This window comes from Perognathus longimembris, chromosome 17 (assembly GCF_023159225.1).
Source record: "Perognathus longimembris pacificus isolate PPM17 chromosome 17, ASM2315922v1, whole genome shotgun sequence".
NCBI lineage: Eukaryota > Metazoa > Chordata > Mammalia > Rodentia > Heteromyidae > Perognathus > Perognathus longimembris.
Genome location: NC_063177.1, coordinates 10540177 through 10557166, shown reverse-complemented (window position 1 = coordinate 10557166; position 16990 = coordinate 10540177). Strand labels below are relative to the sequence as shown.

At 52.1% G+C, this 16990-nt stretch overlaps 1 protein-coding gene across 1 annotated transcript in view; it reads right to left on the bottom strand.

Moving 5' to 3' along the window:
- The window catches only part of Camkk1 (calcium/calmodulin dependent protein kinase kinase 1), a 36924-nt gene extending 19934 nt beyond the window's left edge, over positions 1-16990 (bottom strand). The window contains exons 1-10 of the mRNA XM_048366285.1: positions 16878-16990; positions 9675-10074; positions 8675-8722; positions 8226-8279; positions 7840-7891; positions 7054-7187; positions 6554-6590; positions 5776-5797; positions 4599-4687; positions 880-1079 (exon numbers count right to left, since the gene is read on the bottom strand). Coding sequence (XP_048222242.1) covers positions 880-1079; positions 4599-4687; positions 5776-5797; positions 6554-6590; positions 7054-7187; positions 7840-7891; positions 8226-8279; positions 8675-8722; positions 9675-10034 — 996 coding nt within the window. The 5' untranslated portion in view covers positions 10035-10074; positions 16878-16990. The remainder of the gene's footprint in view (positions 1-879; positions 1080-4598; positions 4688-5775; positions 5798-6553; positions 6591-7053; positions 7188-7839; positions 7892-8225; positions 8280-8674; positions 8723-9674; positions 10075-16877) is intronic.

Below are 16990 nucleotides of genomic sequence, written 5' to 3'. Positions count from 1 at the left end.
GGACCTAGGATCTAATAGTTGAGATCTAGGCTCAAGACCAACCCAGGCAGAGAAAAATGTCCACAAGAGCCCTCTCAATCAAGAGCTGAGCATGGTGGTAGGGGCCTGTTATCTTAGATACCAGGAAGCCTAATATAGGTGGATCTCTCCCAGGAGCAAGTCCAGGCAGGAAGTGAGACCATATCTCAAAAATAAGGAGCAAAAATTAGGGTTAGAGGCGTGGCTCAGCAGTAAGAGTGCCTGCCTAAGGAAGTGTGAGAACCCAAGTTCTATCAAAATCAGTACTATCACAATCAATCAATCAAACAACAACAAGAACAAAACCTCAAAAGTTACATCCCTGACTTCTGTTTGAGCTCCAGACCTCATCTATGCCCGACAGCCTTTCTTCCCTCCCCTCTGTGGCAGGACTGCAGCTGGGCACTGCACCCCATAGGTGAGGCCAGGCTTGGATCCAGGGACCATGAGGCTGCAGCTCCCTCTCAGGAGGCTTTGCCTACTTCATCTGTCACTAAGGAAGAAGCCCTGGAAACCCTGCCCAGCCCCATACCCCTAGGTCCTCTTGCAAATCCTCTCCATTCTCTGAAGGTCAAAGGGCACCTCCACCTTCTCCTGACTACAGTTCTCCTGTCCTTTGTGCCATGAAGGTGGTGAGTGGGCAGCTGCCTATTCCACAACTCAGCACAGATGGACTGGCACTAACATCTGTAGAGGAGGTTGGGATCATTTTGCTGGAAAATGTGAGAAAGACAAGGTTGGAGAGTGAGTTGGGCTTCATGAAGAGGTAAATGATGTTATTTCCTAGGAACAAGGACCCTGCCACCCTCCCTTTGGAAACTCTATCAGAACTCCCAAGCTGACCCAAGCCCTGGGCATCACCTTCCCACTGAAGCTCTGGCCGGAATCAGAAATGGCTTCGGGGGCCATGAATGCTGGAGTCCCTGCCGTGCTGGACAGCTGAGCATCATTCCCTTCAAACTGGTTGCTGACACCGAAGTCAGCGATCTTCACGTGCCCATCATCTCCCAGGAGCAGGTTGGATGGTTTAATGTCCCTGTGTACAATCTTCTGGCAGTGCACTGCAGAGAGAAGCAGCCTGAGGACCATGGCCTGGGACCCCCTCCTGACCTCCTCTGCCGAGGGAAGTCAGGGCACATCCCAGTCCCCAAACTCTCATCTCATGAAGACCTTAGAAGAGGACAGCAGAGCTAGCTACCCAACAACATAGTAAAGCTCAGCCCAGATAGTTAGCGGCAGAGCCAGGATGGGGATCTTAGGAGTCTAGTGCTCTCTATGACAAACACAGCACCTGATCCTGAGGAAGGAGATGAGGGGAAACTGGGGAGGGAGAGGATTCTCCACAGGCCATCATGGCCTCTCCCACTTGAATGCTGCCTGCAGCACCACTCTGCAGTTTCATTACCACCCAGCCTGGTCACAGACATCTCTGTGGGGACTGTGGTATCTTGCAGATGCACTGCTCAACCCTGGGAATCTGAACTTGGGATTTTGGAAAAGGAGAGCACCCCAGGCTTTGGCACCATGAGGATAAATAGGGCTAGGGTGAGGGTCAGCCATTTCTAGGAAGATAAAGCTAGATCAGAAATAGCCTAGCAGGCCAAGAGCCTCTGCTTCCGGGGTCCAACACTGCCAGGAAAGTATAAGCCACTCAACTTGAGATGACCAGAGGTGTTCCAGCAAAGAGCAGGCACTGACCCCATCCCCCAACCATCCTCTGTGGGCTACCTGCTCAGCAAATACCTTTCCCAAGCCAGGGGTGAGGAATGTCCAGCCTGTAGGTCCCCATAAAAATCATTTGGTAAATGATGTGACAAACACACATGCTTCTTGAATGCTTCTTGTGAGATGCCTGTGGCTGACTGCCATATTGTTAATTTTGTATGGCCCACAAATGATGTTATGACCCTTGACAGAAAAAAGACCCCAACCACTGCTAGATCAACACACCCCGAGGTGCCGTGAAGAGCAAGTCAGGAAGGGAGGGAAGAGAGGGAAAGGAAGCAGAGGACAGGAAGGCTGGGGGAAGAGGGAGAGAGTGCCTCCAAGAGTCACACTACAAACATCCCTTACTTACTGCCTACTATGGTCCAGGCATAGGAGATGTGACACACACCCATCAGAGCATTGATGCTCATAGAGCTGCATTTTTCAGCCACAGAAAGTACTCTCAAATTATTTTCTCAAATGCTAGCCTTGCCCCTAAACTCTAGACTCTTTATCCAAATGGGATGTACGACAGACATCACAATGGACAGCTAGATCAAAGCATCTCTCAGTATATTGCGATAGCATCTCTAATTCAGATTTTGACTTCTCTGCCTGCAACACTCACCACTAACAAATGCAAGCAAAACAAAAAGCCCATGCTCCCCCCGCCCCAGTCTTTCCCATTCCCTTAAAGACAACATGTCACCAGTTGCCAGAAACCTCAGGATCCTCCTCTTCCCTGCAGACTTCACATCAAGTAGCCCTGCAAACTCAAGTTCAAAATATATTCTAAGCTGGGCATGATCACATATAGGTGTAATCCCAGCTACTTGTAGGTAGTTACGGTAAGAGGATCAGGGATTGAGGCCATCTTGGGATACATAGTGTGACAAGAAGAAAGGAAGAAAGGGAAGGAATTGGGACACTAAGGGAATATCTCTATCTATCTATAGATCTAGATCTACAGAGATATATAGATATCCTCTCCCACACTCCCAGATCCAAACGCATCTCATCACCTCCACTGATGCACCTGTCCTCATCTGAGAATCAGGTCTTGTGCAGCCTCAATTTTCCCTTCTTGGGGCCAGAATCACAGCACCCCAGCACCTCTGTTCATCTACCTATCAAACTCCTGTGTTAACCACCAGCTCCAGGGAATTTCTTCTCTGTGATCAGCTGGGTCTTGAAGAGGTTTTAGCCAAGAACCACACAAGAGGCACTTTCTTTTGTAGGGGATAGAGGATGACAGACAACAAGCAGGTGAGAAAGGTTCAAAACAGGAAGAAAGTGGAGTCATAGTTTGGTAGAGTTGTGCCTGTTGCTGACTATGGCCAGGCAAAATGTCCCCTCCCATCCAAGAACTCTAGGCCCTGCTATGGACTATCTCCTCCATGTGCCTCATTAAGCTGAGGATATTAAGAGGCTCCGGTCCTGTTCCTGTTATTATAGGTCACACTTCAGCTAGGCCTCCACCCTTCTCCTCTAGGGAGAATCTGGTTCCCAAAAACCAAATTTTAGACAGAAAGACAGTACTCATGGTCCCCAACCCAGGCTGGAATCCTAGATGTCTGGGAGCACCTCCTGTACCCACACCTGCCACCCCACGTGGCCACCCTGCCTCCTTCATATCCCTCCCCACTGCCACTACCCTAATCCCAGCTCCACCATCTGCCACTTGGGCTATAGAAATAGCTTTCTCTCTGGCCAGCTGGCCGTCTCTCACCCTCCACCCAGCTGCCAAACAGAGATTCAGATGGATGAAGACGCAAATCCTACTGTGCCCCTCCCCTACATGGAGCAGGGGCCTCATGATGCTGACAGGCTGCAGTCACACAAATCCTCCAGAGAGGCATTCCCAGCCCTCCAGTGTGGCCAACAGCATTTCCAGCAGCATTCATCAATCACTATCTCCTGCCCACTGGATGAGTCAACCAAATGGAACTGCTCACCATCCTCCCTTGCCCCCAGGGCCTTCCCAGCCTTGCCAGTCACCACCCCAAAATATCTGCCTGTAAGTTCTGGGCTGTGAGGATCCTGAGGTCAGGTGGGGGAATCTCCAGCCAGCATACAATTGGTACTTATAAATGAATGAAAGGAGCAAAATAAATAAGCAAATGATTAAGCTAATTCCAACATAGAGTCTGTGGTAGTGCCCTTCCCGCCCCCCTTCCAGTTCTCACCTGAAGGGTAAACCCACCCTACCACCACCCACAAACAGGCACCGTGCCAGGACACACTCTTTCCCGGGGAGCTGGGCATAAATCTCTTTCATCCCATATCTCTTTTCTTTTAAATCTTGCCCATTTTTATTTATTTTTATATATTTATATATTTTTAAATTTTTATTATCAAATTGATGTACATAGAGGTTACAGTTTCATATGTTAGGCATTGGATACATTTCTTGCACTGTTACCTCATCCCTCATTCCCCCCTCCTCTCTCCCCCATCCCATATCTCTTGAGGCCTAGGGAGAGGCTAAACTTGACCAAGAACTCCTCAGAGCAAAGATAAGGGAAGAACATGCCAGACACCGTTATCAGCTAGCCTAAGACCGGGCGCATGCCAAGTGAAGTCAGCCGTGGCCACGCCCACACAGCCAGCCCAGCATTTGTGACAGCTGATTGGCAGGTCAGCGCTGTGGGAGAGGCGTGGCCGGGCCTGCAGGACCTAGGCAGTGCTTCTGGACCTAGGCAGTGCTGGGGGACCTAGGCAGTGCTTCTGGACCTAGGCACTGCTGGGGACTTAAGGCAGTGCTTCTGGACCTAGGCAGTGCTGGGGACCTAGGCAGTGCTGCTGGACCTAGACACTGCTGGATACCTGATCTCGCCAGCTCCAATCCCAGAAGGCAGGTGCCCCACACTCACAGTACTCAAGGCCCAAGATGATGTCCCGCAGGTAGAGGCGAGCTTGCTCCTCAGGGAAGGGCTGGTCGCAGGGCACTTCCATGACAGGCCTGGGGGGAGGGGCAGAGTGGAGGCAGTGGTCAGGGGGGTTGGAGGAGCTGGGGCTGGTGGCCTGGGAGGCGTGGCTACACAGGCCCCCACAGGACCTCCAAAGGCCCCCTGCTAACCTGATATTAGGGCTGCTTCCATGTCATGTGAAAGTATTACTTTTCAGTCCTAACTGCAAATCCATCCTCTTTATCTTAATTTCCCTTGGTTTATGTGTCTTCTAAGTAAAAAAAAAAGTATCTATAATCAAACAATTGCAAAGATGCCATTTAAAGCAATGTTTCTCAAACTGTGACTCCAACAGTCATGAAATCAGTTTACTGGGTGGCAACTGTAGTAATAAAAATAGATGTGCTTCCACTACAGAGATAGATAACATATATATTTCTTGGTTTTGAATAGAGGCAAAAACCTCTGATTATTCAAGAGAAACCACTCCCTGTCCCCCTCCCCAAGCTGAACTTTAAGAAAACCCCCAAACAGAGACAAGCTATAGCTCGCATGAGCTCACATTCAAGTCTTCCCAGGGAGGGCCTGGTCCAACCAGCTCCATGTCTGCAGGGCAGACATGTGTGAGAACAGGAGACTCCATTAGCAATTTGTTATGTGACCCTGGGCAATCCAGTGATCCTTAACTCTCCCTCTCATAAATGGGAGCAAACCGAGCCTCACCCACTCCACTCATAGATTCTTACTAAAACTTGAAAAACACTTTTGTAATTTGAGTGTAGGTAACAGATGGGTTCCACCTCTATACTTTGCTTGAAAATACTGTTTTCTTCCCCTTCTTTCATCCAATCTTCGCAGTTTTTCAAGGCCTAGGGCATGAGAGCACACACACACACACACACACACACACACACACACACCCCTTTCCAGAGGCCTCTCTGACTTCCAGCCTGAACAACTCCCACCAGCCTTCAAAGAGAAGTCCTTTTAGTCTCTTACTTACAAAGAGGACCAGAGCTTCTAAAGGCAAGCTCTAAAACTGATTTCTCTTATAGTAGCTGGCCCTTGGGCTGGGGGCCATGGGGAGGGAAAAAGGAGAAATGGCTTACAAGAAACCTGCCTGATCAGATGGAAAACTCACCCCTTTCTCAGGAGGTCAAACACTGGAAAAAAAAAAGAAAAGAAAAGAAAGTAAGACATAGCCCAGTTGGTACAGTATTCGCTGTCAAGGTCCCCTCCTGTTCTGAAGGATGAAGAAGGGACAGGCATGCAGGCATACTCAGGGTGGGACAGGACAGGGTCCCAGCATATCAGAGGAAGTAACTGGAGGAGAGAGTTTGCTATAGACCTGATTCTCCTGATGCTCAGGTGCTAGGTGACACCATGGACTCTCAGCATGGACTCTTTTTAGAAGCTCAAAAAAGGGACAGAAAATTTCCTAACATCATAGCAGGCAGGCAGGTAAAGCAGGGAGTAATGACTAAAGCCATGTCCTCTAATTCCTAAGCCAGTTCTCCTTTTGACCTACTTTTTGAGGCTTCTTCTAAGCCAGCTGTAAAGCAGGCATAAGAAATTTAAACAACATCAGTTCTAGGATAATAAGTAAATAAATGAGGATAATAATATACTCTGCATATAATAGCTTCCTTCTTTTTTTTTGCCAGTCCTGGGGCTTGGACTCAGGGCCTGAGCACTGTCCCTGGCTTCTTTTTGCTCAAGGCTAGCACTCTACCGCTTGAGCCACAGCACCACTTCCAGATTTTTCTGTTTATGTGGTGTTGAGGAATTGAACCCAGGGCTTCATGCATGCTAGGCAAACACTCTACCACTAGGCCATATTCCCAGCCTGTAGATGCAATTTTTATCTTGTGTTAATACTATTTTTTTCTTCTGCAGTAGGAATGAGCTGGGTCACTCACCCAAATAGAGATTGTCCTCGGCTGGGTCATCCAGGACCTAGTAAAAGGAGCAGACACACTGCTGTTGAGGTTTGAGGAGACATGGATTCTGGACCTAGGCCTCCTGTCCTTGTCAGCCCCAGGCTGCCCAATATACTTCAGACCCACCCCAGATATGGGCTGTAACTGTACTGGTGCCAGATGGAGGGGGCTTCCACAGTCACCAACCCATGTGTAACATGGCACCTGGCTCTTCTTATCTCTTGTGGGGAGGATGGGCAGCTCCTGACCCTCCATGAGAGCACCTCTGACCAATCTGAAGGGCCCTCATGCCTCCCTATAGTCCTTCCCAAGTGTGACTTGTCCTTGGGGAAGAAGGCTTAGCCACACTTGCTCTCTCAGCAGGATCCCAAATCTATGCCAAGAGTCTTCCTGCTCAGGAACTGCTCACATGCTAGCTTCCGCTTGCTCACCACCACCAAGGGCCTGCTAGCTTCCGCTTGCTCACCACCATCTCCTACCTCAATCAGCTTGACCACATTCACATGGTCCAGCTTCTTCAGGATGGCAATCTCCTGGTACACCCGCTCCAGGGGCAGCAGCTGCTTGGCTGGTACTCCCTGTGCAGCCTGGGAACCTCTTGGGGGAGGGCGACCTGTGACCAGGAAGTGAGTCAGGCCCCTATTTCAGGAGCCATGCCTTGCCACAGCCTGTAACCTGTCTCAAGCAAGACTTGCAAAAGGCAAGACGTGATCATGTCCCATTTTCACCAAGCCTTTGCTGCCCTCTACTCGTGGGTTTTTTGTTTTATGCCAGTCCTGGGGCTTGAACTCCGTCTGGGCACTGTCCCTAAACTTCTTTTGCTCAGGGATAGTACTCTATCACTTGAGCCACAGTGCCACTTCTGGATTTTTCTGTTTATGTGGTACTGAGGAATTGAACCCAGGGCTTCATGCATGCTAGGCAAGCACTTCACCACTAAGCCACATTCCCAGTCCCATGTTTCTTTATTTTTGCCAATCCTGGGCCTTGAACTCAGGGCCTAAGCACTGTCCTTGGCTTCTTTTTGCTCAAGGCTAGCACTCTGCCACTTGAGCCACAGCCCCACTTCTGGCCATTTCCTATATATGTGGTGCTGAGGAATTGAACCCAGGGTTTCATGTATACAAGGCAAGCACTCTACCACTAGGCCATATTCCCAGTCCCTCAGCCCCATGTTTCTAACGAGATTAATTAGCAATGGGTGCACTCCTACTCTTCCCCTAGCAGGCCAGGATCTCCCAAGAATACGGCAGACAGATACATACGAGGAAAGCCATACTGCTTCAGTAGCTTCTTTTTGGAAAGAACTTTCATTGCCTAAGGAGAGAGGGACAGAAATGTCACTGTGTGGAGCCACAAGGAGCTAGAACAGGCTGAATCCATGGTGACTGAGGTCTAGACAGACACAATGGGCATCTGCTGCTGGCACTGAGCATGCCTGAGACCAGTTAGGAGAAAGTCATACCTGAATGTAGGTCACCCTCACTCTTCTTGTCTGCAGAGGAAGCCAGCCTCTGCTTGCACATTCCCTTTTCATATGCTTAAGGACAGGGAACCAGCTCCTTTGAGAGGTCACAGGCACTCATTATTGCCCACTACTCAGGTCTCTGGGACCCAGCCTGGCAACACCACCCTCCTACCGCAGACTCACGTAGTGTCTGTCTTCACTTTCATTGTAGGCCAGCCTCACCACACCGTAGGCACCCTGTAGACAGGCATTGGTTAGCCCCATGTGGATAGGACACCTTCCCCAGGACCAGCTAGGAGATGGCCAGCCTGACAGCTTTGGTCCCTGCGGCTGCAGCCTGTCCCTATTCCACCCTACCAGATCACCCATGAGCACACATTTCCAGCCAATGGGGACACTTATGCCCTGGGAACTGCCCTTGCCTGGCTCAACATGGCTCCAGTCCCTCCTGATCTCTATCTAGAACCTGGGTAATCAGGAACCAGGAGTCATCTCCTATATCACCCTAGGTATTTCCCATATTCAGGCTAGGGCATTCTGGGCTCTGATTTCCATTCCCACCACAGAGTAAAAGGAAGGCGTTAAGACAAGAACCCTGCTGCCCTCACTGCACTGTCCTGGCCCAGTCCTACCTTGCCAATCTCACTCTGCAGTTTGTACTGGTTGAGTTGCACACAGTCCTGGGGGGGGAGAGGAAGAAGCATTAGGCACAGCTTGATCCAGAGACAACACTGCCTCCACATCAGGAGCCTGTCCCTAGACTATAATTCCCAGAATCTCAGTTCTCACTAACTTTCCCAGTTTGGGGTGCCTTAGCTATGTGGTCCTCCCTCAGTGGTAAAGAAAAAATGCACTGATTCCTGCCTGAGCTTTGGGATAGAGAACACCTTACTCTGTGAAAACCCAACAAGCGAGCGTTTCCAGAAGCAACTGAATGTGAAGGTCTAGCTGCAAAGACAAGAGAGATCTGTGAGGTCTAGGGACAAAAAGATTGAGTCCCTGACATCTATGGATGGTTCAGTTCCCAAGTTCATGTTCAGATTCAAGTAGCAAGGCTAGGACCCACAGGAGACCAGAAGCCTCAGTCCAGAGTAGATTCTAGGAAGCAGGATATAATGGAGAGAAAAGTGGCTCAAGCTCTGATATCTGAGGCCCTTTCTGTGTGTGATGATACTAAGGCTTGAACTCAGGGCCTTGGCAATCTCCCTTAGCATTTTTGCTCAAGGCTGATGCTCTACCACTTGAGCCACACCTCTACTTCTGGCTGGTTTTTTTAATAGTTAACTAGAGATAATAGACTTTCCTGCCTGGGCTAGCTTTGAACCTAAATAATCAAGTCTCCTGAATATCAAGGAGTACAGGTGCAAGCCAGCGGTTCACAAAGAAGGGACCTATTCCCCAGGCCCGGGCCTTGGGTGGAATGGTGTGTGTGTGTGTGTGTGTGTGTGTGTGTGTGTGTGTGTGTGTGTAACATGGGCCTCACAGAGGCAACCTTTGGTTGAGATGGAACATCCCTGGGATGAAGCCACACTGTTGGGTGATGAGCTCCCCAGCTCTGATAACTATGGCACAAATAGGAACAAAATGGTCTCTGGTGAAGGCTCCCTAGCTCACGAGGACCGCTTCACCAACCTCTGTGTCTGAGATGGCCACATGATGGGATTCGATGGTAGGTCTCCGCCAGGCACGAGGAGAGATGTGGCTGGCAGGGCCTGTGGCATAAGGCCCAGCCTTGGTCTCCAGGCAGCTTCCTGCTGGCCTTTCCTGCAAGGAGAACTTTCTAGCTGAGAGACTGGGTCGTGCTGGGGGGAGCCTTGAAGCACTGCCGGGGATCACAGAGGCCGCTCTGGCCCGGGGCCGAGGATCCACGCCATTCCTGGGAGGCTCTGGGCTTCCATCTTCCTCTTTCAAGTGGGTCACACTGATGGCTGCCACCCGCTCCACCAGCTCTGCTCGAGGGTCCTGGCAGCAGACAGCTGGGCCCCCCTCCATGACCTTCGTTGGGGCTTCTCTGGGTAGCCTTGTTGGGAACCTCGAAGATAGTAGAGAGGGTATCACTCCTGGGTGCCAAGCTGGTCCCAGCAGGAGACCAGACAGGGGCGGGGCATCCACTGTGGCCACAGGACTGTGAGCCCTGCCCCTGTGCCTCTGTTCTGCACATTCCCTCTGCCCAGGCTGCCAGCACCCAAACCCATGGTCTGTTCCTACTAACAAGGAACTGCAGGACCTTAGGGCTCTTGGCTGTGTATGTGCCAGCCCTCTAGCACATAGTGTCCCCACCTGCACAATAGGCACAGCCACTTCTGCTATGCTGGCCCCATAGAGAAGCAAGAGAATCTGGTGTTCTGGAGTCACAATAAGCAAACATAGCCAGAAGACTAGAAGCCAAGTAGCACTGAGACAGTCCAGGGTTAGCTTGGTGCCCGATAGGACACTGCCTGGTGACTCACCACTCCCACCCCCTGACAGCAAAGTATTCCAGCATGGCTTCCTTTTGATGATGAAAAGGCCACTCTGGTATTGCAAGCTTCGTCATCATCTACAGGGAGGCCTCCTGGATGGATATTCCCACCCTTCATCTTTCACCAAGACTTCCTGGGAACTTGGTCTCTCTCACCCCAGCTCCCCATTGCTCCCCATTTCCAGGACCTGAGACAAAACTGGCCACACCCCTCCCTTCCCCAGCAGAGCTTCAGGCTTGGCACAGGGCCGGAGGAGGAGGCATCATCAGTGCGAAAGGTCATTCTGTACTTTTGGTTTTTTCCTCCAGTTTGCTCATGTGCCGAACTGTGTGCCACATCTTCTCAGGCTGAGATGTTCCCTAGTCTGGTCTCACCAGAACCTCCTGCAAAACAAACCAAGTCCCAGGCCAAACAGTCGCCCGAGCTTGAACCCCAAAACAACACCTAGCATCAGCCTCAACTTGTCGCTATGACCCTGGCCTTAGGCTGAATCCTCCCTCTTAGGCTGGGACCCCCTCTCTGCCTCAGGCTGTGGACCAGTGCCACTCCAGCCCAATGTCTCCATCCCTTCTTCTTGGGATGGACTTAGCCTCTTCTCTGGAAGAGGAAGAGTGGACTCCTGACCCTCTGCGCTTCCTGTCTGCTGGTGACTTCCTCTGTAACTTACAGAACATAGGTCTCCTTTGGGCCCTAACCACACTTCCTCCACTCTGAGCCTTGACCTGCCTCTCTGTACCATGGATGCCAGACTTTACCCGACTGCCCATGCCACAGCCAGGTTTGTGGGTGGGCTGTAAGTGAGGACATGGGTTAGAGCCTCTGCCTGGCAGCCAGTGCCCTGAACAAGTAGGAGCCCAGGGGCAGTGAAGCTGCTGCTGAGGAAACTCAGACTGACAGGAGCCTCCCAACCAAGAGGGAACCCTCCCTTAGGTGATCAGCCCTTCTTCTGCCCCGCCCCCTGCAAGCTCAGCTCCCCACTACCAGGAGAGTGGCTGGAAGCTAGGGCTCTTTTTGCCTTGTCTCCCTAAGACTTCTAGCATCTTCAGCAGCACCTGGCACACAGTAAGAGCTTGGTATATTTGTTGAATAAATGAGTGAATGGCATGGTGATCTTTACTGCTCTCTCCACGTTAAACATATAGGAAGGCAGCCTCAGTGACAAGCCCAGGACCAGGCCATAGGAGCTTAGGGAGCACAGGGTCAGTCCCAAGCAGAGCCCAAAGGAATGAGAGTCACCACAGGCAGAAGCCACAGGCCCATTAAATTTGCATTTGATTTCCCTGAGGTTACCACCCACATGAGAGGCCACTTCCTTCACTATCTTTCTCAGAGGGGAGTAAAGGAGCTTAGGCAAGGGGCAAGGACCACCTTGAATCATACAGCAGGTGGGGGCAGTCTGAGACCTGTCACCTAGTTTAGGCCCCAGGCTGCTCCCCTTTCTAGCTGTAAGCCTGTGGACAGGCTTGGATTTTCCCAGGCCTGGCACCTTGAGTTTTCCTCATCTGCAAATGGGGCAAACAGCAAGTCTTGCTTGCTCCCAAGGTGGCTATAAGACAGAAAGGAATGGGTGTCTTCGAGAGACAGTAAAGAAGCTCCTAGAAGTAAGATGTGAGTCTGGGACAAGCTGGGGCCCAGATAGATGCTTGGGCAGGGGCCGGCTGTGAGAGCTGAAGTCAGGCTCTCCATTCCTCCCTCCCTCCTGCCTGCCTGGCTCAGATTCAGGTGACTAAGCAGGCGGGGAGGGAGGCAGCAGGGGAGGCTGGGGGTTCCTGCTGGTGTCCAGGCGACAAGGCCTGGCACTGTAGGCTGTGCATGAGAGGGCAGAATGAAAGGGCATGTGTCTGAGTGTGAGAAGGTGTGTTGAAGCAGGGCTGTGGGCCAGGCACACTGTCTGTGTTGTGGATCTTATACCAAGGAGCAAATTTGCATGGAGACAAGAAGCTTGGCACGTGTTCTCTGCTGTGTGCTTGTATGCACTGGTATGCCTTCAGGAGGGACATGTACTCCAGATGCCAGGGGCGAATGCACCCCCAGTCCCATAGGTCAAGACAGAACTTCCCATAGATCTCCTGTGCCACCACAGCTGGAGGCTGCCTGTCTACTGAGCTGACCTGAGTTTTCCATGGAGCTCGCTCAAAGAGCTTCGCCAGGCCCTTCCCAGTTGAGGTTTCACTAAATGGCTTTGTAGAAACTGACTCAGAAGGTGACATGCATCTTATGGGTCTCAAACAAGAAGATGGACAGACAGGCTGGTCCCAGACTTGGAGCACAGCAGGAATTTTGTGGTCACCTCCCAGAGAACTAGCTGGGTCACAGTCCCCAACACAGGTCCTCACTAACTAGGTAAAGCTCTCATTCTGTCTTCCCAGATGGGGCTACGCTGCCTGGGCAGGATGCTAAGCTTCTGAGAACCTCAGCTACCCTGAAGTGAGGAAAACAGATGGTCGCCATTCTGCCTTCTCTCTAGGCCCTGTAAGGAAGTGGATGAGGTTGTGGACACAGAGCAGTTTGTGCAGCTGGGATATGTGCATCTGGGAGTCACTGAGAGAGAGCGAGCGAATCGTGATAAGCAAAGTACAGCCCACAAGGGCTGCCTGGCTCAGGAATGGCCTGGCACAGGCTTCTTCTCCTCCCAAGCTGTGCCCCACTCCACCCAGTGTCTGCCACTCCCAAGTACACAAGCTCCCGATTTCAGAAGGCATGGAAGTCATAGGTATCTTCAGGTCTTGTTCTGAGTTCTGGAAGGATCTATAGCACCAGGCAGAGATAAGGGACCAGCTAGCAGGCCAGGAAGAGGACTCACAACTGTGACTGGCAGAGGATTGTCCAAAAGGGAAAGCTGCAGGTGAGTGGAGACATCTGGAAAGACCCAGAAAGTGGTCTCCAAGTCTCTGGGCCACTTCGCCATAGCCTGTTTATACTCTAGACAGCATCTGGTGCCTTGGCAGAGGTGTCCTCTGCAGCTCCTGCCCCCGCCTGGGATGACTCAGTCCCCTCGAGGGAGGCCCAGGACTGGTGCTAAGTCATACTTGAGGATGCCTGCTGTGAGGACACCCATCCCATCCCTCCCGGTGAGCCCCAAGCACCAAGCTGGCCTGGCTGCAGCTGCTCTCAGGGCATCCTCTGTCCCATAGATGGAGACTGATACCTCCAGGCATCATCTACCTCTGCCTCTCTTCATCCTCTACATCTGTCTGTGCCACCAGCCCGATTCTTCCCAGCTAGCTACCTCCTCCCCTCCTTGATCCTGAGCAGCTCAGCTCCAGTTCAACATCTTCTCCCAAATTGTTCTTCCTCCTGTCTCCACTAGAGAGGTGGGGATGGCATCCTCCCATTTTCACTGAACCCAGGAGCCAGAGGGATTCTCTGCTCTCTCCCACCCTTGCTCTCATGTCCCACACCCACTCCCCACTCCAACTGCATCACACTACTTGAACTTCCCACACTGCAGATTCTGCTCTGCTGCCAGGCCTTTGTACACGCTGTCCCTGCTGCCAGGAACACACCTCCCTCTGCTTTGCTGCCTGGAGGACAGCTTAGACATGGCCTCCTCTGAATACCCTCTCTGATCTCCCTACTGCAAGCTGGGTGAGCTCACCAAATTTGGCTCCTTAAAAAGTCCAGTCTCAGCCAGGTGCCAATGGCTCACACCTGTAATCCTAGCTACTCAGAAGGTTGAGATATGAGGATAATAGTCCATGAGACTCTTATCTCCAGTAAACTACCAAAAAAAAAAAAAAGGTACTTGATGCAGAGCTATGGCTCAAGTGGTACAGCACTAGCCTTGAGCAAAAGAAGCTCAGGGATAGCATCCAGGCCCTGAGTTCAAGCCCTAGGAACAGCACAAGAAAATAAAAATCCAGACTCAAAAGAGAAGAAAAAGGCCAGATTCCAACCTCCATTGTCCTTGCACTGTTTCTGGGGGCTCCCTATAACCCACACATCCAGCCCCTCCCTCCACACCAGTTCTAGTAGGAGGTTTGCTACCATGCAAACATGACCAGCATTCCCCATGGTTCTTCTAGGAACTTGGCACCCAGGGGGCAGGGGCCTCAGACAGGAGCCTTATAGTGTGGAATACAGCCAGGGACATTGGCTCCTTGGATGCAAATTTATTTGCATCAATTATTTATCATGCAACAATTATCAAGCATCTGATATATGCCAGGCACAGTGCTAGGTCCTGGAACTAAAAGACAAAGTCCCTGCTTTCACACAATATAATTTCTAGTAGAGGAAGGAAGCAACAAATAAAAAAGTCAGAATTAGACTGGGAACAGTGGTAATCCCTATTACTTGGAGGCAAAGACAGAGATCTTGGCTGAAGATCAACAGTCTGTGCAAAAGGAGTAGCAAGACCTCATCTCAATCAATAAGGTGAGCATGGAAGTATGTGACTATGATCCCAGCTAGAAAGAAGACATAGGTAGGAGGGTCATGGTCTGAGTTAGGGCAAAAACTCAAGGCCCTAAAAATAACTAAAATAAAAAAGGGCTGGAGGTGTGGCTCAAGTAGTAAAACATCTATCAAACAACTATAAAGTTCTGAGTTCAAACCCCAGTACTACCCCTTACCCCCTACCACCACCACCACCAATCACACAAACAAACACAAAACAACTAGCCAGTAACTAATAGATAGAACAGCTATGTCAGCAAGGAAGATTAGGAATGATGAGTGTGAGACCAAGCCCTGTGGCTCACACCTGTAACCCTAGCTACTCAGGAGGCTGAGATCTGAAGAACACTATTTGAAGCCAGCCCAGACAAACAAATCTGAAAGACTCTTATCTCTAAGTAACCAGCAAAAGGCCACACATGGAGCTGTGGCTCAAATGTAGAGCACCAGCCTTGAGCAAAAAAGCTAACTGACAACACCCAGGCTCTTAGTTCAAGCTCTAGTACTACCACCACCACCCTGTTTAAAAAAAAAAAAAAAGGAATAAGGAATGAGGAATGGTGCTGATTCCATGTGGCTGAGAAAGGGGTCCTGGAGTGTATCAGGAGGAGGGACTGACAAAGGGCAAGTGCCACAAGGTGGGACAGTGCTCAGTGTTTGCCTGATAGCAAGGAGGCTGAGGTGGCTGGAGTGAAAAGGAAGCAGAAGGAGGAACTGCATCTGGAGAAAAGGCCCTTGCACAGTGCTGGACCAAGGGTGGCTTCTTGGGGGAGGTGACAGTGTAGCTCTTTTAAGGAACCACCAAGTAGGACTCAGGAGGCAGAAAGGATGGGAGTTCACACTGTGCCTTCCCTGGCACAACAAAGGGCATGGTTTGGGGGTGGGGCAGAGCTCTGTGGACAGATCAGAGGCTTGGAAAGCAGAGGAGAGTTTTGAACAGGGGCGTGACTCAGTTATTTAGATGAGGTTTAAAATTATTCTGGCTGTTGTTGGGACTAAGGGTGGGAGACCAAGGAGCAGGCAGAAGGTCCCCAAAGTGTCTGGACCTAGGACAACATGGAACGAGTAGGTGTTCGGTCCGTATGGGCTGGATGCACGAGGCAGGCTTGGAGGGAAGGCCATGCCCTGGGATGTTCAAGGACACAAGCTGTGGGCTTTCTCCCACATCCTGAAGCCACCTGGCTAATGTGGGGCAGGACCATTCACCAGCACCGCCCCGGGACATGTGGCTCCTGAGACAACCTCAGCACACACACACACACACACACACACACACACACACACGCACACCTCTCCCCTGACCAGCATAGCCCATGTCCGCGTGACCCGAGTTCACACACCACTCCATCCGAAATGCTCCCCCACCCCACACTCCTGGGTCCACGTGACACACGCACACCCGCCCCCAAACACCACGCACAGCTCCCCGCGCACGTGTGTGCCATCCCAGCACCAGTGCGGTGCCCACCGGGCTCCGAAGCCGCGGCGCGCGCCCCCGCCGCCCCCTCCCGCCCCAGCCCGGGCGCACTGCGCAGCCAGACCCGCGCGCCGCGGCCGTCCCGCTCACCGCCCCCGCCCCGGCTCTCGGGAGGAGGATACAGGGGACCGTAGGAGGCGCGATCCGAGGAGAGCCACGCAGGGGTGCACCCATCCGGCCCGCTCCTCGCGGACACGGCCTCTGACGGGAGCTGGGGGCGGTGGACGGGGGGCCGGGTACGGACGCAGCCCCGCAGACAAGATCGGGGAGGAGGTACAGACGGCGGGACGTCCGCCCAGGTGCGCTCCCGGGTGCAGGCGAGAAGCAGGCTCCCGGGGACCCTCTGGATTCGGCCCCGCAGATCGGGGCAATCCCCGCACTGACCAGTCCCGCTGTCCTCACCAACGCGGCCTCGCAGACCGCCCGGCTCCCCCGCAAGCTTGGAGAGGGCGTTCGTACTCGGGCTCCCGCTCCAGACCCTCTCCCGCAGGCCCCTACCTGGACCCGGGGCGACGGTGCCCGCGATCCCCCGGGTGCGCCGCTCCCTCTGCGGCGCTGACTCCGCCCGGCCCTCCCGGCCCGGGCCTGGATCGCCGCGCTCAGACGGCCGG